At 38.6% G+C, this 22,007-nt stretch overlaps 1 protein-coding gene across 2 annotated transcripts in view; it reads right to left on the bottom strand.

Annotated features, from left to right (window-relative positions):
• The window catches only part of NCKAP5 (NCK associated protein 5), a 516,605-nt gene that overhangs the window by 14,486 nt on the left and 480,112 nt on the right, over positions 1-22,007 (bottom strand). For both annotated transcript variants that reach the window (XM_054830045.1, XM_054830046.1), the window contains 4 exons: positions 20,371-20,685; positions 18,055-18,191; positions 16,007-16,136; positions 13,116-13,303 (listed from right to left, as the gene is read on the bottom strand). In XM_054830045.1, coding sequence (XP_054686020.1) covers positions 13,116-13,303; positions 16,007-16,136; positions 18,055-18,191; positions 20,371-20,685 — 770 coding nt within the window. The remainder of the gene's footprint in view (positions 1-13,115; positions 13,304-16,006; positions 16,137-18,054; positions 18,192-20,370; positions 20,686-22,007) is intronic.

The following is a 22,007-nucleotide window of genomic DNA, read 5'->3' as shown; positions in this document are numbered from 1 at the left end:
ACATCACCCTGATCTCCACAGTCCTGCACTCTTAACTGCAAAGCTTTTTGTCACTATTTGAATTCTTTTTTTTTTTCCTTTGCAGGCGGAAAATTCTCTGTGGAAAGACAGAGGCCTGTATCATTCTCCTCACTAGAGAGCATCTGAAATGCTCTTCAACATGCAGGACCTGGCATTTTATCCACTGTATGTGGTAGTTAATCAAATGTTTTACACTGACTTCAGTAGACTTTGGATCAGACCCTTGATGCATTAGAGAGATAAATTATTTAACTTACTGAGTTCCCCTAGAAACAAAATATTGAGCTGCAAACAGAGCTAACAAACACCAAATGGAATACCATCTGCTGCAATGAACAGAACATGACCAGTTTCCCCCATGCTTGAGATTCTTCCAAAATACAATCTGAAATAGGTTTGTTAAACTCCCAACTGTCTCACAAAATTGGCTTAGCACAGGTTAGCAAATGCTAATGCCACCACCAGTAGCAAGCCAGACTCTGATATATCAAATGGAGTTGTCTGTGATTTTATTTCTGAAAAGCTCAGGGGTTTTCTGCTATCCAGAGCCTATGAAGCCTATGGAGCCATTTCTATTTGTGCCCTGTGTCCTAGGGCCTGTGGACACTGAGTAGTTTCTGTCCCTGAGTAAATACGAATGGTAATTATCGATATAACGATGCACTTACACATCTGGATTCTTCTATCCTTTGACATCCAGACTCCATGCCTTACAACCTTCTGGAGGAACAAGAAATGGAGGCAAAAGCAGCTCTATCTCACACAGGAACAGTAGGAGATAATTGAAATCCCAAGTGCATAGCATTCTCTACTTGGTATCGAAGTTTTTGGCTGTTATGGAGAATGTGTGGGTTCCCAAACTCTTTCACAGGGACAGAAGGACACTGCTGAGCTAAATGCAGTGCATGTGACACTAGTGGGTGCCATCAACATTAGCTCCCTTTCCACTTAGAAAACATACTAATTGAGCAACCAAGTAGTTCTTCCATAATGTGAGGAAAAAACCCAATAGTATTTGCCCCGTAGAACAAGACAAGAAGATAAATGTCTTCATACCTAAATTTCCTACATAACCAGGCACCTCACCTTCTAGCATCACCACTACAAGTGATGAAACTACCACAAGCAAACAGAACCTCCGAAGACTATTCAGTCTTCAGCAGTTACCCAGAAAGCCTACAGCTCTCCACATTATGTAGCTCTTTTACATGGTGACTGCTGTTCTCTGGCTTGCTTTGCTGCCTCTGTTTTCATCACTGTGCTACTAATGATCTCATAATATAGATTCCATGTTTTTACAATGGATTTTATTTATAGAAATGCTGTATTATAAATGCTGAACTCTCTGGTACCCTGGCTTGTTAAGAGTAGTTCTCAGAAACATGAAAAGAAAGGATGATGTTCCAATAATAGTAATAATAAAAATATTTTGTAAAATTATATAGATTATAGTTTTAGCATTTTACAGTTGTCCATACTCCAATGGTATGGAAAATACAACAAACAATTGGGTTTAAAAGTACAAAGAGTTTCATTATGATATGATCTTAACTGTAACATTGTAGGACCAGATTAAAAAATACACAGTATTTGGTCTTCCTTTTAACTCAGCAGAAAATCCCTGCTGAGGTTCCATGACATTGTCCACAGAGCCAACATACAGAAGTAGGATGCTACAGATCAAAATGTGGCCAGACAGAGGGAGAGTATCTAAACCAATTTTCAAGCACCTATATGAACACCATGATTTTCCCAGGATCCAAATATGTGAATGTCAGAGACATCAGCAATTGCTGCAGATTTCTAGCACCTTTGAAAACTGGGCAGCTGAACTGTTTAAATATGAATCTAGGCATAGCCATCAGGAAATGAAACCTCAAAAAACTGGCCTGTATTTTTACTGATTAGGGGCCACAAGCAAGACTCTGCAATTCTTTCAACAGCGATCAGGAGGTGTGGGCTGGCTGCTTAGCTACTTCTATTCCTTGGTTTCAGGCATTGTCTGAAAAGCTCTTACATTTGAAATCTGTTTTGCATCTTAGCACATGCATTACTGACAAGTTTCCCAATCTGCTAACTTTTCTGTGAATACAATGTCTTGGTGAAGTTTAGACACTCCTGTTATAAGAAATACCATAGACTATTACTGCATGGTTAACATTTTACTTTCATAATGTTCAGCAATATAATATATTCATACTTAATTTTTTCATTCCCACCCACTTGTGCTTTACTCTTCATCCACCCAAATTCATCCAATAATGCAATCATCAGGCACAGTCAACATGGGTTCACAAAGGGAAAGTGCTGTTTAACTAATTTGATATCCTTCTATGATAAGGTCACCCACCTAGTGGAAGAAGGAAAGGCAGTGGATGCAATTCTTCTGGATTTTAGTAAGGCTTTTGATACTGTCCCTCACAGCATCCTTCTGGACAAGTTGTCTGACTGTGGAATGAGTGGGTTCACAGAGTGCTGGGTGAAGACCTGGCTGAAGGGCAGAGCTCAAAGGTTTGTAGTGAACGGGGCTACATTTGGCTGGTGACCTGTCACCAGTGGTGTTCTCAATTTACGGCCAGTCCTGTTCAATATATTTATCAATGATCTGGATGCAGGAGTTGAATGCACCATTAGCAAGTTTGCTGATGACACCAGTGCTGTTTAATCTCTTGAGGGACAAGAGGCCTTGCAGAGGGATCCAGATAGACTGGAGCATTGGGCTATGATTAATGGGATGAAATTTAACAAGTCGAAATGCCGGATTTGGCACCTAGGATGGAGTAATGCCAGGCACAAGTATAAATTGGGAGAGCAGTGGCTGGAGAGCTGCCCTGCAGAAAGGGATCTGGGGGGTGCTGGTTGACAGCAGCTCAACAGGAGTCAGCAGTGTGCCCTGGCAGCCAAGAGAGCAAACTGCATCCTGGCGTGCATCAAACACAGTGACACGAGCCGGTCAAAACAGGTGATTATCCTGGTGTATTCAGCATTGGTGCAGCCTCACCTGAAGTACTGTGTGCAGTTCTGGGTCCCACAAGTTAAGAATGATGTGAAGGTCCTTGAATGTGCCAGGGAGGTTTAGACTGGACATTAGGAAGCATTTCTTTACTGAGGAGATGGTCAAACACTGAAACAGACTTCCTAGAGAGGTGGTTGATGCCCCAAGCCTGTCAGTGTTTAAGAGGCATTAAGAAAATGCCCTTAACAACATGCTTTAACTCTTGGTCAGCCCTGAATTCGTCAGGCAGTGGGACTAGATGATTGTTGTAAGTCCCTTTCAACTGAAAGAGTTCTATTCTATTCTATTCCTGAATAAAAACTGAATAGCAATTCCAGCTTGCAAGCAATCTGAGGTCTTGTTTTAGACTACGCTTTACAGAGCATTCAATAATCCATAGGATATGTGCATATGTAATAGGATGTCAGGAAAAATAACTTTTAAATGTTTGACTGGCAATTATTCAGGTAATTCTTCAAATAATCACTTGTGGTTTTATTTGCTGAGAATAACACTAGACTGGTTAAGGGAAGTTCTTAAGGCTACAGCTTTTTATAGTATGTAAAAGTTTTAGTGACCTCTATTAATGATCAGGCAAAGAATGGAGTAATCCAGAGAAGGCGGCACTAATGGGAGTGGAGTTATCAGGATGTGTCTCAGTCATTGACGGACTGATGGGCAGTTCAGGCTGGGAGGACTCTGACATGTGCTATGAAAACTTATATCATTCTTCTTAGCCTTTGTGAAAGAGAATTAAACATTTAAGTTATATAGCTATATCTTAAAAACTTCCCAAACTTCCCTGTGTCACTTTATTGCTAATAAGCCTGCTAAATCGCATGTTTGTTTCTCCTACCAAATAGAAATATTACTTTCCATGAAAATAATATGGATGCTGCACAAGGTCTGGAATTCATGTACCAGGGCGTAAAAATACAGTAAGAAGTAAAATATTTCACTTTGGGACTTGCTATAAATTAGAGTGTTTGAGTTCAGAAAAAATACTTAACCAATATTTTTCTTAAGGATTTAGACAATCTGCGTGTCATATTGCACAACATCCAGCATAACTTCTCATTTAAATAAAAGGTGAATTACTTTTGGGAGATGAAAACAGCTTGTGGAACAAACTATAAACACCTGCAAATGATTTCAATATGATTTTTGTGGATACTTAACGTGGAGTATGTTGATTAGGATATTACTGTCTCTGTACATATGAAAAGAAAAATCATCCTCTTAAAAAAAGAAATATTTTACTAACATATTTTCAGCATACTGCTACAGTTCCTGCTACCATCAGCTGTGTAACTTATTCCTTACGTATTCTGCACAGAACAGAACTCTTATACTAAAAGATCAGTCATTTCCTACCCTTCCCTGCATGACGTTTGAGTGCTTTATGCAAAACATATCACTGCTATAGATGGGGAAGGCAAGTTTCAGCTGGAAAAACAATTCACAAAAATATTAGACCATTATTCATCTCATTTAACTCTGCTAATCAGATGCTCCTCGTGGAGTCAAAATATTTTCCAGATTCGGAAAACAAACAGCTCCCTGAATACCTCTCTGCCCTACTGCTCTTATCTTGATTGAGTCAATCCAATGTTTATTGTATCCAATTTATTTTTTAGCCTTTTCTTTTATTACTAATATAATTTCTACCATTACAACAATTACACCATCTCACAAGCTTACTAATATTTATCATTTGTTGCTGTTAATGTGCCTTGAATTCCATTTTGGCCTACAGTATTATTAAAATACTCCAATCCAACACAGAGACAAATGAAACCTAAAGCTTTATTTCCAAAGATGGAGGACTGAAGAGCCTCTGGTTACAAATGGCAGAAACATTAGTGCACTTTGGGCCGTGCTGCAAATCACAGCAGCTCCATCTGTCAAACCTTTGAAAAACAGCTCAGAACATTTTCCACTCAGGGAAATCATTAGCAACTGATACTTTTATTCAGTATGTACTTTTGGTTCTTACTAGACTAAAGGATCTACCTACTTACACCTAAGAGCCACAGTGTCTATTAAATCCTTATGTAATCTTCAGTTATATAGGCAAATAGACATTATAGTGCTCAGGGTCTATCTGCAAGGCATGGTGCACTGTGATGCGAAGATATCGGTGAGCAAGCTGGGTGGGGCTGGGACCAAATGCAGTGGGGTCTTACCAACCTTCCACTTATTTCAGCTAGCCAGCCCTGCTGAGAAATAGCCTGGAGTAACCAGGCCACAAGGAGCTGCGCTAACACTGTGCCTAAGCAGGCTCACTGTAAATTAGCTCTGTACAGCTCTGCATTGCTCTGAGTATTCGTACATGAGCAGTTTTGGATCCTTTCTCCAGGAACTCCAGCAAATGAGCTGCAGGACTTTTTGTGACATCTGGGCCAGCGTGTAATGTGGTTATGCAGCTCGTACATGCTGCAAAGACAAGGTTCTCTCTGTAATTTGAAATTACTTGCTGAGACAGTGGGATATGGGGTTTTTGCTCCAGTGATCAAAATTTTGCACTCAAAAAAGGGCAAAGTTCTTCCCTCCTTACAGTGCCAAAGGGGTTACATTCAGTGAGCGCAACACTCCAGCTGTGGCCACAGGACAGCTCAGTGTTGCCTTAAATCAGATAAACCCACACATCTGCATCTGGCTCTTGGCAAACCACACAGGCACACTTCACTCAGTGCTGTGAGTTATTTGGGGATTTAGCGTTACGTGACACTGTGCCATAGGCCCTAGAACTGCACCTACATGCCAGCGATGCTTCAAGTCCTTAACTTTCCATAGCTACAGCTTTTCACTTCCTCCGCGTCTTCCCTTAGACTCACATCCAAACTATTCTCCTGGTAGCCTTGCACACCATGTGTTTTAAATGCCACACAGCCTGCTGTACTATGCCAAAGACTTTCTGTCCCTCACCAATATCCAAATACTCTTTTAAAATACTGTGCTAAAAGATATTTGAGTTAAAATGTCGCCACCTACCCATCCCCATAAATACACTAACCAAACATAAAATAGAGAGAACTTTTACACCAGCTGGAGGGCTAGTCAGAATGGGATTTGGTGGCACAGTACTAAAACTACTGAGTTCATTAGTGCTAGAAGCAGAACTGTATCAGCAGATAACAGCTTCCAGTTTTTTTAGGGTATGTTTTTCCTAAAAATATCCCTTGCATACCATTAAAAAAGTTATTTTCTCTGGCGGACTCTGCCTTCCAAATGTCATTTTGCCTTGCCAAAGCCTTTTAAAAACTTAAAAACTTATGGAGAATGTTATCATCCTCCTTGCTGAGCCACTCTCCATTGCATGATTTTTTACTAAAACTCTCAGCAATGTAAGAAGCCTCAGTTGTTTCACCTAGAAGGCATAGGGAGAGAAATGAGTCTCTGTATAACTGCAGCTTTTTATTGTTGCCAAGCTGGTTCCTCAGGCTAACTGTAAGAATGTTCTTCCACACTACACAACATTTCTTTTAAGTGATACACGTCAAGTGAGACTTTGGTCCCAGGAGACTGCCTAGCAGTCTTCAAATTGCTTGTTTTGCCGTCTTTTCACTTTACTTTTTGGACATAACTTTGATGGCAAGATACTAGAAACAATAAGACCTGATGAGGAATATAAGGCTTGGTAGCAGATCTTGGAATGTGAACTTGCCCTATGGAGGGGAAAAAAACGTGCAGAGACGTGGGATTTGTTGATGTCTAGAGACATCCTAGCCTATTTCTAATTTCACATTTCCCCACATGAGTTGAATCAGACGTGAGGCTAGAAAAAATATTTTTAATTCTGTACTACTCCCATGGGTGGTATGGTAAAATCTGTTTTCTTATCAGACCATGCTCCTGTGGTTTTTGTCACTTATGTTGTCAAATGCTCCTATAAAATTCCCCTGACAATAGATCTTACATCAACTTGGGTAATTACTCAGACAGTCTTCGCTTTGACGGAACAAGCATTGCATCATTCATCTCAGAATCAAAACCCTTTGATTAAATACAAAGGAAGTCTCGCAGCCCCAAGCCTGTCAGTGGGTAAATTCTATTGAGACAGTTTTGACAAATGGAAACATGTGTAGCTTAAAGATCTCCATACATACCATGTTTAGGGAACATGGCAGGGCTGTAGTGCAGAGACCAGCTATTTCAGTAGTGCAGTCCATGCCCAGTAAGGCCTCATGTGAATGCTCTCAGTGACCCCTCCCGCGGTGGCGGCAGACAGACGTGACCTTGCCCGGCATCACCAGCTCTGGAGGCAGGGGTCCAGGGCAGCTCCGAGCAAGCATGCACGAGGCAAGCGAGCTCAGGGGCAGCTTAGCTCCAGCTGGGCCACTTCAGGGCTACCATGACTGGGCTGGACTCTGGCCCGAGAGGGTACATGTGTGTGGCTTTACACCGCTGGGAGACTTCTGGCTTGGGTCCTAGCCAATTTGAGCACAGTGCTCAGAACATGGTCCCTTTCTTTGGGTGAGGTAGTTCACTCTGCTTTCAAAACAGAGGTGCTGAGTCCTAGATGGACATAGGAGACTGCTGGGTGGTTTACTTTTCTTTTATAACATTGCCCTTTATAAAACTGTTGCTGGATCTTCTGTATATACCCTGTGCTAACGTGATGTGAGTTTTGAAGATCTAATACAAAAGCATAAATACAGTAAATGTTATTTTCAGTTTTGGTGACAGGGAGGATGAAAGGATATCTGATCCTGACTGAATTAGAACGTCTGGTTCTAGGCTGGCAACACCTAATGTTTACATTAATAGACCACCTCCCTAAACATATGCAATTATTTGATATACTAATTCCTTACAGGAAAGAAAAGCATTGACCTTAAAACAACAAAGACAGGTGAATGAGTCTGCAGACTTACTCCCTATCTACAAATTGTACAATGGCAGTATCTTCCTTAACATCTTAGGTTCATCAGGGCTAGGAAAGGAAATATAACTGATTCCCTCCTCACGTCACTGTATTCCTCTCTCTTAAGCCTGGCAAGGAAAAAAGGAGGTGAGCTTTCTGCGCTTGATACACAGTAAACTTAATCATACAATCAGTACAGAGAAATCCATAATCAACTAATTCCTGGATTTGATCCAGCCCATCCAGATACTTTCTCTTATTGACAAGGGACCCCTTCTAACTTCTATTACTTTCTAGTATAATTTGTAAGAGTTGCTTCAAACTCTGTATTTGCAGTGTCACACACATTGTACAAAACAAACTGAGACATAGGTCATCTAGAGCATTTGCTGTTTTCTTTCTGGTTGTAATGAGATAAGTATTGCTGTCCCCAATTTACAGACAGTGAAACTGAGATCCTGAGACCAAGCAACTAGCCAAGTATCACCCAGTGCTGCCCCAACTACAGGAATTTCTGTTATTATGGAAGTATAAGCAAGGTAATTATTTAGTGCTTACCCGATGGCGCACTGAAATGTAATTTCACTCTCTAAAGTACAACTGGTAGCTACAGTAGCTGCTTTTTGCTAGTTCCCCACAGAGGAAAGCTTGGGACAATGTTCATCTTGCTAACTTTGGGTTGAAAGTCTGGTACTCAGCATAAGCTAGCTGTGTAAGGCTGCCTTTCTCTGGTCAAGGCAAGGAAGCAAGTAGTTCCACAGGTCAGTACCCCCTTCCACTTTAAACTCTTATGATCCAGATCTTCCCAACTGCTTATCAGACCCAAATAATTATCTTAGGCTTTTTCACATGTGATAAGCAGAATCCCTCACTAAGCATATCTGATAATGTGAAAAAAATAAGTTCTCTGTGAAAGCAGAGTGCACGCGGTCTCCCTGGAACTACTTCAGACACTTAAATACGGAGAGTCCTGGAGGGGCTCCATTTAAGAGCCTAAGAGCTTCTCTCTTTCACAGAGAATAAGGCACCTTCAGAAAGTGACTCAGAGAAGCCAAATCAGGCACATAAACTTTGTTGGCACATTCTCCAAGAGCTGCCTAAACAGGTGAACAGTGCAAAGTGCCCAGTGTGCTGCCAATTCATATCCTAGCTCAAGACTTACTGATCTCTGTAGGAGACAAGATGCAAGCAGGAACAGCTCATGCATTTCTTTCTTTTCCCCTTACTCCTGTTTAGCGTAGCCGGCAGAGCTGTCTAGGCTGCTTTAACTATTGCCGTAATTCAGGAATGCTGGAACATCCTCTACAGTATCAGCTTAATGCTCTGGGATCCTTGAGGATGGCAAGTGTTGTGCAATTACCAAACTTTCTTATTCTTGTTTCTAGTCCTTTTGTGCATATTCCCCTCTGTTAATACGATGCATTAGAAGGCTTGTGAGCACAATGAGTCAATCATATAGCATTAACTCCCAATCAGCTTACTCAGCTGTAAAAAACCTTGAGTTTATCTGGGAATGCTGCCACGTTGGTCCCATTTGTAAGTGCAGCCAAAACAGCAGCAACTTCTCTAATTTTTCCTTTTCCTGTATTTGCCAGCAAGCACTAACATCTACTTCAATTGCAAGACACGGTGATTTGAGCATTTGATCTCCTTCATGAATCATCTGTACAACACATACAAACTCTGTGTGTTGAATAAGACCATAACTTCACATTGCACATACAAGCCTCTTGGTTTGAATGAGCCCCCTAGTTAAATTGCTGATGTAGATAACATTGTAATTGTGCCAGAAATGTTAGATTTCTCATGTATGTCATCATAACTGAGGGAAAACAAGATGGGTACCAAAGCCTTCCATAAAGGATCTTTTCTTTAAAGCGCTCAAGTCATGCCTTGAAATACAAGCAAGCAAGCCTTGGTGGTGACTCAAATTGAGTAATACATATGGACAAAAGAAAGCAAGGGCTGTATTACAGAAAAAAAGTATGTGATGGTTGGTTAAGGACAGAGAAGAAAACATATTTTTCATGATGCTTTGGGATCATAAGGATGATTAAGTAATAAAATCTTTGACCAATTCAGTTACTTCTCCAAAGGAACAAAGAAGGCAATAAAAAGTCTTGTGTCAGTTCTCATTTGATCATAAAATAAGTTAATAAACAATGGGCCTGGGTGAGGGAAATTTATCTTGTTTTCTGAATTCTTACAAGAAAAAATAAATCAAGTTTTTAAAAGTTTAAGCAGTAAATTATTGAAATGTGAAATAACTTTTTCATTGCAAAAATATGGTAGCAATCATGACGTCAGCAAACTGCTTAAGGCACTACCAGTTACTGGTACAGGGAGAGGAGCAGCTGTTTAATGCAGGCCTCACTGACCTTTCACTGAATAGGTGTCTCCCATGGGCTGACTGCAGTGGACTTTGGACCAGGTCTTGCTTCAGAGAAGTTACGGTTTAATTAAAATTAATTCCATTGATACATATAAAAATTATTGTTTCTAGTTCTCAAAATCCTACATGAGAAAAATACACCATGGATGTTAATTTAAGTGAAAGTTTTATGTCCATGATTCAATGCATTTTAGTCCTTCCTTTGAAGTTGTGATTTGTTTTTCTTGTCCAACATTCTGCAGTGTACAAAAGGATGACATTATTTCAGAATATGTTTCCCAGGTCAAAATAAATGTAACATCAATTTGGTCTTAGTGCCAAGAGAATTTTACCAGGATGCTGTTTAAGACTTGGCAGATAAGAAACTGAACAATAAATATTTCTCCTTTCAATGCGTAAAAGCCTTTTTTGATTCCTCAAACTGTCCATTCAGTGTCCCTTTATCATAGTAATTGCCCATTGGTTGTTTCCTTTCTGAAACTCCTTCTGTGCAATACTTTTTTGCTGATAAAACTTGTTGTGTATATACTTTGGGGGGTAACACTGGTGAATATGTTCAGTGAGAAGGAGACAATTCAAATGACAATAAGTCTGGGTTAGCAGAGCTTCCTGCCAGAATGTCTCATTAGAGCACCCAGTCTGAAGCCACTATCGTACTGGTGCTGTACAGTCCAATTTAATTGGGCTGAGGGACTGATACAGCACACTGCTCTTTTGACAAGCAGCATAAACTCATTCTGTCCATCACAACACTTGGTTGTTTTTTTTTTAAAGGCTTTACACACACCATTTGGGAATGAAATTCAAAGCACGTAGCATTTCCCTTTTCAAAATGCCAAATATTCTGCATGAAAGCTGCATTTTTTTTCCCCCCTCAAAATTTATCTGGGTTTTTTTAGAGTTGTTAGCCATAAGTGCCTCAGTTTCTGGTGTCCCCCCTTTTTTGTGGGTAATGTTCCAGATCACACAGTTCTAATTTAAACAGACTGTGGATCTTCTTGGGTTGGACAAATTGCAGCTCAGAAAAAATTGCCGTGCTGGTTCAAACAAGGAGTTCAGGACAACCTGCTTTTCATGGTTACTGCTTCTCATTTGTCATTCTCAAAAGTTTGATACTAATAGGCAAATCTCTAGTGCTTTACTGAGCTTTCACTGTTCACCAAGAGGCAATGCTGTTTTGAGAGCTAGTTCAGATCTTCGAAAAGTAATCTCAAAAGCCCCCCAACATAATGCATGAAAAATGCTAGTGCTAACGTATACCTGTTGCCTTCTAGTTTAATGATGGAATTTTACAAGGACCCTAAGGCTATTTCAATGAGTTTTGTTTAAGTTTTGATACTGATTGGGCACAATGCAGAGATGTCACATACAAGAAATGCACAAGAAGAATGAATTAAAAATAGATGCAACTCAGCCACTTTTCTATAGTGGAACCAAATCTAATTGCTCTGTTAACAGCAAAAGACCTTGGCCTTCAGAAGGCAGAATTGATTTTCTTCTTCCCAACTATGAAGTCAGATTCTTTAAACCTGTTCTTTCTAATATGTCCCAAATATATTCAAATCAAATCATATTCTGGGTACTAGTGAAATTTGGCTGATTGGGAAATGAGGCAGATACATTTCAGGATTTTTCTTTTGAAGTTTGTGAGTTAATTTAATATTCAGTTAAGTGGAGCTTTCATGCCAGCAGAGTTGGAATAAACAGGGGCATTGCCAGTTTGTTCCACACATTCCTTCTGCACATTTGGCCCAGATTCCTGAAAGCTGTAAGACTCTAACTTTGGTTAATCACCTCTGAAGTTATAATGCACAGTGATTTTCTGAAGCTGAAAACTGGGGTCTGGGAAGAGATAAAAATTCTTCTTCACTTAGGAACTACACCAGTATGCTACAAAACAGCAGCTCATTCATTCTTTTCTGCTACTACCTTTGTTTATACTGCAACATACCCAAAATGTGCTGAGTGCCACATACAGAGACAAAAGAGCTTGTATTTAAAAAGAAGAAGAGCTGGGGAAAAAGACTGAACATGGAGGCAAAATGATTACTGTGTATCATGGCTGGGTGACTCTGTTTTCAAACAAACAGGCTTTTCAGAGCAAAGGAGAGAAAAAGTGAGAAAGAACTCTGAGGGTGAGAGGAGAAGGCATGAGAAAAGTGGAGGAAAAGTGCAGGTTCAGAAGTTGTTTTTTTCAGGGTTGTTGAGAGCGCATGATGTCAGGTTCAACATTTTTAGAGACAAAAATAGCAAGTGAATTCACATGAAGTAAGGGGAGAAACCAAATTTGTTTCAGTTTAGCGCCAAGATCCACCAATCGGATCAGGACTGATCTTCGTCAAAATAATGAACTCAATATTAAACTCAGATCAGGAGTTCCAGAGCTAACACCAAGAGTTATTTCAAAAGAGACCAGAAGATAGCTGAGTTCCATAGCATAGTTTCATTTGAATTTTCAGGAATACTACTCCAGATGATTACATCATTTACTACATGTTGTGCTGTACATATTATCTAACCATATGTGAAGGAGCAGCCTTAAAAGATAAATTCTGCATTTTCTTGCTACCCTTAAATTACAACTTCTCTCTAATGGTAGAGTGCTAGCACTAGACTGTCTCTACTTGTCAATTTTGGAAGCCTAATTCTGTGACAGGTGAGCATCAGAATGTAACATTCTGTTCTAAAAATATTTAGATCTTTGCTCTTGTGCAGGTCATGCTTTTTCTTTCAAGTTTGCCTGGTTTTGTAATCAATCAACACACTGAGGAAAAAACAAGAGGCAAATAAAAATAATAATGAAGAAAATGAGAGGTAATGTAAAAATCACAGTAACTCACACTTGGGCTCTCCTTGCCCTTGCTGTCTTTACTGGAAGCTCCACTCAGCTGCTCAATTAAACTGTAATGTGTTAATTGTTCAGGTCCATCTTCTCCAAAATGGCCATAGAGACTGTGTTGGTATAAATCCAAGATTGATATCGGGTTCCCCAGAAATGACTTTCTCTGGTTTTGTTTTTCCTGCTCAGCTGTAAGAGATGTTAAAAATAATATCGTTATGGTATTTTTAATTGATGAAATGCAGACTGCATACATTGTAATGTAATTTTACAATTTAAAAATGTATTTCAAATGTTTAAATATAGCTGGAATTCAATGTAATAAAAGTATTAAAATACTAGCTCCTAACTCTCCAATCAGTGCATATACAGGGGACTGTTCGTACTTAATATTCAAGGTGAAGGAGACAGTATGAGACAGCCAGAATTAATTTCCTTCCTTTCATAATTATAGACGAGATGGTTAATTTGGAGGGATTGTTCTACTTAGTTATTTGCTGTAAGTTTTTGTTCTTCTCTCTTAATAGCCTTACATGGCAGATGTGCTAGGTTCCTTTAGCATGTCTTTCAGTTTGACTATATTTGATAATTCTTTCCTTTTCACTACATTTTTAGCTAATAAATACAACAGTATAAAAAATACACTAATAAGGTAAGAAACAGGTCTTACTCATTTGTTATAGATCCTACTGTAATACAAGAACATTAGGAATAAACTCTCAGTTTCCAAAGTCCAAGACTGAAAACTCATTCAGAAGAACAAAACAAAACCAAAGAAATTTTCTGCAGCTTCATTAAAACACACAGGAGACAGAGGCTTGCATTATCATTGGCTTCTTTCCTGACACTTCTTGTTACACAAACTTCTACTCTACCTTATAACCTATAGCATTAGAAGACCCTCTGCCTCCAGTGCCTCCAACAGAATCACATCATGATAAAACCTTAATGAAATTGGAAACAAAACATTTTCATGGTGGAAATGGAAGAACCTGGAATATTTGGGTTATTCCCTGCTATTCTACTGGCCTTCCCTGTAACATTGGGCAATGTACTGGGAGTCTCATCCAAAGCCCACTAAATCAATGAAGGTCTTATCATTGACTTTTAATAGCCTTTGCATCGGGCACTCAGTCTTTCAAGTCTTTCTGTTCCCTGCTCATAAATGGAAAATGAAAATCACTCCAACATCATAATTGTGCAACCAGTGAAAGTTCATTAATGTTTTGGGGACTCATCTAATGAATATAATTATCTATACATGTAAAAATATTCTCTATGAACTGGTTTGCTGCAGCCCCTGCCCCAGGCTCATGTGGATGTTTTGAGGTTTTATCACTTGTGTGCATAAAGAAGCTGATGTCTTTGAACACAGAATGGAACAAAGTATTGTTATTAATACAATGTGAGAACTGCATTTATAGAGCACAAAACAGAAATCCTGACCATAAGGAATAACCACAGCAAAAGTATTTTTGCAATAATGTTTTATAATTTTCTTTCCTATTTGTCTCAGCCACAATTATGAATTTTAGTCCTGTTACTGGCCCAAAATTTAGGCATATACACAAAATTAATGATTTGCTATGTAAAATGGTGGCTTCAAGTCATGCTTAGGTATCACTAAATGTGGAATCTGCTGCCATTTAATGCAACTGCTTACACACGATAAAATCCTTTTTTTTTGCAAATTGCAATCAATACAGAAAAAAACGCTTATTTGCCTCTTTAACAAAACACATCTTTCTTGTATTAGCATATGATTTGTAAAAAGTGAAATCTGTAAAAAGAAGTGCTTATGTGCCGAGTTAAATGACTTGCAACATTTCATACAGATTAAAAATACAAAATTACAGGAGTAATGTAAATAAATGGTCTTAGCTTCCTATTCTGCTCTCTCTGTGGTGGAATCACAAAAAATGGATTAGCTCTGAAAATGCCAAATGTTTAACTCCCAGCAGACACTAAAGAACACAGTATGTCTGTCGACAGTGCCTAGCCGTTCGCGGCATTTTTAATGCATTCATCACTGTAGGTGCTAATCTCTGCTAGGTCAAGCTCACTGCTGTGCAGAGGGTCAGCACAAATCCTATGAATCACTGAAGTACTGCTTAAGCTCTCAGGGCTTCAGTGGTGCTCAGACCTTGCACTGGCCTTTGCACTCGCCAGAATTTATCTCCTGCAGGGAAGCCATCAGCTGCGTAGGCAAGGATATGAGCCACGCTCTCCTCCTCCTTCCAGAGGGCACGCATCTGCACTGAAAGGTGGCTTCCAGTACGGGCAAGCTGGTGGTCAAGACAAGACAGCAATTTCTTGGGTTATTAAACACAAAGAAAACTATTATCTCAAGAAACCTCACTCAATGTGCTTTTATCTACTGGAATTCAGTAAATTCCAAATTGCCATCAGTTCTCGCAGAAAGGTTTGATAATTGAAAATGCCAATATATACACAGAGGACACTGAGACATTTCACTATGGCACCATAACCAACATCACTTTGATACAGAGGCTGGAAAACTACAGCCTTGATCATTGGGTTATTTCAACTGGCTAATATAATTAAAAAGAAAAAAAGGGAAGTTATTGTTATAGTCAACTTTGAAATTTTGTAGTAATGTAACAGAAGACTTCTTTTTAGTCACACTGCAGGGATATATGCATAAAAACCTGCAAGTTAAGCCCCTGCTAGCAAAAACTGTGGAGGAGAGGAAAAAAAGATACATACATAGAGTAGAAATCAAAAAAGTAATAAAAAGCTAATGGAAAATTAACTGAAGTAAGATCTGGGTTTAGAAGGTAAAAATTAGAAAGTTCAATGAAGGACGCTATCTGCTGCTGAATCAGAGTGGAGATGAGGGATATACATTTTTATGTACAAATTTTCAATTACCTTGTTTGTTGTTCTTTGTTAACTCCACTAAAGTCTCCTCTGCAGTTCTAAAATAATTTGTTTCATACTCTGGCTCCGGCTCAGTGTCACTGCTGCTCGCAGAATAAGTACACACTCTGAGAGCTCTGTCCTGTACAAATAAGGGTATTGCAATCATTCAGATGATGCATATACATCAAAATAATGCCGAAGATGGTATTACGAGGGGAACATTTTATATTCATCATGCAGTATAAATGGATAGTGCAACTGGAAAAAAGTCTGCATTACCAGTTTAACCAACCACTTCTCCTTCAAGTAATTAATCATCAGTCCGACATGGCGGAAATAACACATTCTTGTCCTGGTAAGTCTTCTAAGTTAGTCTGGCAGACACGGTCCAGATTTTGCCATTTTTTTCACTGTAAAATTGTTTTCAAATCTACCAACATTTTCAGATAATTTCATCCACCAAGTTAAAATTTAAAACTTCTCAAGTATGTTTAACACAGTTTATTTGTAACATGTAAAGTTATCACACAACAAATGGTTTGCCGCAGGCAATTCTAGTGGCATTTAGGATGGCCAGTAGACAATACTCATGCTTTCTGTACCAGTAAGTCCTGAATTCTCCCTAAATTCATGTCTCTTGTCCTGGTATTTACATTACAGCACTGGTAAGCCCTTAATTCCCAGCTGATTCCTGTCCCTTTTCTCTTCAGGAAGCAACACTAAGGATTTTCCTCTGGGAGTAAAGAGGAATGCTGAACAGCTCCGGACAGCTTCTAATCATGGAAGGCCTGAAGGCTTAAACCTTTCAGAAGCAGCAGCTCAGCACAATAAAAGCCACAAAATGGGTATGGGGAAGCTAAGTTTGATACTGCTCGGTTAATGGCATCTACAGGTACAAATACCAGCTACTATCCTAACCCCAATTGCCTATTAGTGGCTCAAAAGAGTTTTTAATTCTGTTTTTCAAAGAGTGGTATTAATTTCCCTGTCTTCCCACATGCACATGCCAGCTACACCCACACTAACCTTCTGACTCGTAAGGCAGACTAATTAGCAGTAACACATGTATCATGAGTTAAGATGGTTTTGGGACTGGAGATGGTCAGTCACAAGTGGCTCAAGGTGAAGACCACACTGATGTGGTTGTTACTTGGAAGCCAACACTATTGCACTACAGAGGATTCACCATCAGTCTGTCAATGATATACAAGACAAGTAATTTTATCTCTCTGTTTCTGTTCTAAATATCCAGAGCACAGGCCACTTAAATGTGAGATACTCCAGTTGGTAAATACATGGATAAAACAGACATACAAAAAGTTATGCTGCAAAATGTTTTTAGCCTCTTGTAATGTAAGGCTTATTAGCTAGCAGTCTGACAATTTCCTTGCTTAACGCCCACCTTCTTGATAAAGTTTTTTTTCTCTCTTTGCTAACCTGCTGACCCTGTACTTCTCGTAGGGCTTGACAGCCTGGCATTCCTGAAAATGAGTAACTTGAAAACCATCAACAGTGGCTTTTATGCAGGTATATACATTTGCCTGTTTGTTCTTCCTGCAGTTTTCATGAAAAGATTGAAGGACAGACAGATCATTGCAGGGATTAACCAAAACCACACAGAAACATGTAAGAAGAATATTTTCCCTTTCACAGTACTTTCATAGCATATCTGCTCAAATGCTCATACCACACAGCCATACAGACAAGGAAACCCAGGCCTGGGGAAAAAAAGATATCCGAATCTCATGGAAAGCAAATGAACAAGATCAAGTTTCTCGAAGAGAAAAACAGGGTAAAAGGTCTCCATTTCCATATCTATAAAATGCCTGTGAGGATTTTAATTAACACGTTTGTAAACCATGATGACAAAGTACCTTTGGGTGCTGTACTATTATTATTATTAATAAATAATGGGATCGTAAATGAGGGGCAAGAAAGTAAATGTAGCTCTTAGAATGTTAGTTACTCTTCCCACTATATTAAAAACATTCACCATTTCTGATTTTTTACACCACAATGTATATCTCATTTAGTAGATGACACTTCTTAATTTATACCTTTGTTTTAGTAGTTTTCTTAGTGGTCCACTCTGGGAGAACTTTTCTATTTTCCACAGTTTCCTCAGTATGCTCTAATGAGGCAGAGGTCACAGAACTTGCTACTTGTTCACTTTGCTTTGCAAGGTTAATTATTCCTGGATTAAGAGAGACATTATTTAAATTGTAGGTCTCATCAGCATCTTCATGACAGTGTTTCAATTATAGTTCAGTAAAAACTGGGGAGCAAGTCATGATACTTTCATTATGTCAAATAATATCTTACTACTCAAAGGAAGAACCTACTTACTTCCTGGAATAATTCTAACAACTACAGTAGCAGAATTTGATCCAAAGCCTTTTCCAGTTAGTAAGAGAAGAGGAAGGCATAGATTTAAATCCCTCTAATAGTTTTAACATGTATACTCTTTCAAATAAGAAACAACATTCAATAACTACTTCCAGGCATTGTAGGATCTGCTTTGCTATTTTATGTTCTCAGAGAGAGAACAGTCTGTTAACATAATTAGAAGTACCTTTCTAGCAGAAATTCTCAATCAGCTAGACTTTTTATTTGCTATATTTGCACTATGCAAAGTCAGAGCATCAAAGAAGATATATGGTGCGTATGAAATAAAGTGATAATTGTAATTTGGATGAGAAAGTGCGGGAGAGAAGAATCAAATGAAAATATTCTAGTAAAGAATGAGTTGACCCCACCATCTGATGTATACTACTTTTTTTTAAACATCTCTTCATGACAATTTAATTAAGATACAAACCTTACAAGGTTGGTGCAGTGAATATTAGCATTAAGATCAGAACAATCTTACTGCTACTGACTTCTTATGAAGCAATTCAATGCTTGCAGTTTCTGTTCAATTTGTTATAATGACAGTGTTTAATCATGGACTCTATAGCACACTGCTGAATTGAGGTCACACATGTGGCTATTCAAGCATGTAGCATATAATCTATAACTAAGATTTCTCTTCTGAATCCTTCTTAGCTGTACCATTAATTAACAGTACATTTATTTAAAAAAATACTGAGTATTAAAGTATCTTTTATTTAGCTTTGATTTGAAACGAGCAGGAGAGTCTGCAATGAAGCATACAATGTGCGTTTGCAGTCTATTATACCATTACAATACTGCATTGGGAATATTGCTAAATCAACTAAGTTCTAAGATGTTTAATTAGAATTCTTGCTATGCATCTTATGAACATATAAAAGGGGTTTCTTTCCTCCTAGGCTCACTATACATCAGCTCATTAGCAGAACACATATTTGATGGCCTTAAACTAAGCTTAAACTTGATATTTAACCTTACATGCTAATTACATGGAATCTCTCTTATAGAGTAATACAGCTTTATGCAAGTTAAACACAACTTTTATAGGAGCAATAAATACTTATGCTGACAAAGTGCTAACAACCATAACCCCAGTAAATACATGACATTGCATTTGGTCACGATAAAACAATACTCTTCTCCATTAAACCAATTACTTTTACTGCATTTTGTACCATATCTATCATGCTGACTATGAAAAATTACCTGGTATAAATGCTATACGTAATGATTTCTAATGCTATTGACATACATAAATAACTCAAAAATCTTCAAAAATGTATAGAAATGGTGTGTATTTATAAAAAAATGCACAGAGTTCAATGGAACTATTTACTAATACAAAGTTATTTGTTGGTTCTTTGCTATATTGCTAGTCCTTTTATTCCTTTGACAGCTTTTGTTTTAGAGTTTAAACTCGTATGTAGCTGATAAGTGAAAGTAAGGTATTTTATGTTTGTATACAGAAATGTATTTGAATAATAATAGTAAAATAATGAGAGTCTTGTTTGAGGTCAAGGCCATATATTCATTGGAACAGAATTTATGAACTGTGGCCAACTGAGTCTTTAGTCCAAGTCTGGTTTCAAAAGCAAGTCTTTATCAATATATCTTTTCTATGTCACAACATGGCTATGCTTTGTACTTTGCCGCAAAGTCTGATCCTGAATATTGCTGAACATCTGCTTTCTTATTCAAGTCAAATTCCAAGGCTGGCATATGTTTTTTCATCAAGTACTGTTTCTCAAGAAAAGGATTTAAGTACTTAATACATTTTTCTTCCTCAGATAAGCATAATGTGTAACAAAATTTCCATACGGCTCAGGTCACAAACTTGTTAACCTTATGCATTCATAAAAAGAATATCTTCTGCTCTGCATTTAACATTTCTGTTATCAATTGTCATTATTATAGGACTTCTGCTAATCAAAACAGATGTCAGGGCAGAAATAATGTGATTTTCAGTGTAATTGACATTTTACCTGAGGAAGCTGGTTTTGGAAGGCGACTTTGAAAAGGTCGTATACCTTTGGCAGTCATGGCTGGATCAGATTTTGAGTGACTAATTATGCTTTCCACAGAATCCTGGCTCTTAGCTGTTGAAGGCACTTCTCGCTCAAGAGTTTTGGCTTTTACTGAAGGAGCTGAAAGAAGAACTTGCTCAGATGGTGCAAGGACTTCAGTTTCCAAGGCTGATTCTTGCTTAGAAATGTGTCGCCCTGTAGATCGGTTCCCTGAGTCGGGGAGGGGGAAGGTTCCAATGCCGCTGTCCAGCGTCCTCATCTGGCAAGAAGACTCTAAGATACAGGAAAACTGTGACGGGGTGGTGTGTCACTGGTATTTAAAGGTATTTAAAGACAGTGAGAGGGTCTATGGGAAAAAAAGGCATCTTCAAGGGAAGGTTTCAAGGAAAGAAAAGCATTTTGCATTTTGTGAGTATGCTGCTACCTGTCATTTGTATGCTTTTGACACAATACATCTATTTAACTGAATACAATGAAATACCATTTTGAGGTGCAATTAAACTAACTTACAGATGCCAGAACGTCAAAATTGGCCTGCTTCAGAGTTATGATGTGATAATGAATAAGAAGGGCATGTCCTAGAAAGTGATTACAGCTGTAATTTTTAAATGATTTAGTTTGAAGGGCCACAGAAAATCTGGAGTACCAATGCGAGGGATTGAGAAGCGTAATTTATTTCTCCCTACAATGACCCACACTCCACAAAAGCTTGGCCTCTCCATACATCTGCTCTTCACTGTTTCTCTTATAAGAAGGTACCAATCAAAATGTATCATTTATTCTTACACAAAATTAAGATCTACAGAATCTCCTAGAGATACCCGTCTCAGAGTGTCCTGAAAAATTTGGATAACAACACTCATGCGTTTGTTTACTTTGCTACACTCTGGTTCTGCACATCCCGATTTGGTTAAGTGTACACTTTCCAACACAATGCCAGACAGGGATACCTTAAGTACTTGGTTTGGAAGCAGTATGGTCACACACAGCCCTCCAGCTAATTCATCTGACTGGAAAGCTGCTCTACTAACCATGGAACAGAGAAAGATGCAAGGGTAGATACGTACATGTTGCTATTCTAGCAACTAGGATGTAACAGCACCACCCTGCCCTGCCATTTTCTATTGATTCCCAGAGACTTGCCTTTTGTTTGTATAATGAGCAAACAATATCAAAGGGACTGTGATGCAAAGGTCCTTCTGAGAGGTATAAACACCAAGGAGGGAACTTCAGCACTAATGGTTGGAAAATGAGCATAATTTAGTTTAAATGTCTGGAAACATCCCTTGACAGTGAGATCTTCAGTCTGTGGCAGACACTCCCAAAGGAAGTAGAGGAATTTCCTTTGCTTTGAACAATTTAAGGCTACACTGGATAAAAGATACACTGCAGTGAACAATTGTACTCTAGCAGGAGACACAGAATATGACCCAATATATCTCTGCCATGTCTATTTTCTGTGTTCTTGAGTATTGATTTTTTTTTTATGGTATGCCCATTTGTTATTTAAGTCTGTTGTAGTTAGCAGTCCTCTGTAAATTCATTTTCATGATTTCTTCCTCTGCAGCGTTTCTAATACTCTCAGAAATTTGGAA

The sequence above is a fragment of the Grus americana genome, chromosome 6 (genome assembly GCF_028858705.1).
Source record: "Grus americana isolate bGruAme1 chromosome 6, bGruAme1.mat, whole genome shotgun sequence".
NCBI lineage: Eukaryota > Metazoa > Chordata > Aves > Gruiformes > Gruidae > Grus > Grus americana.
This window is presented reverse-complemented; position numbering and strand designations above follow the sequence as displayed.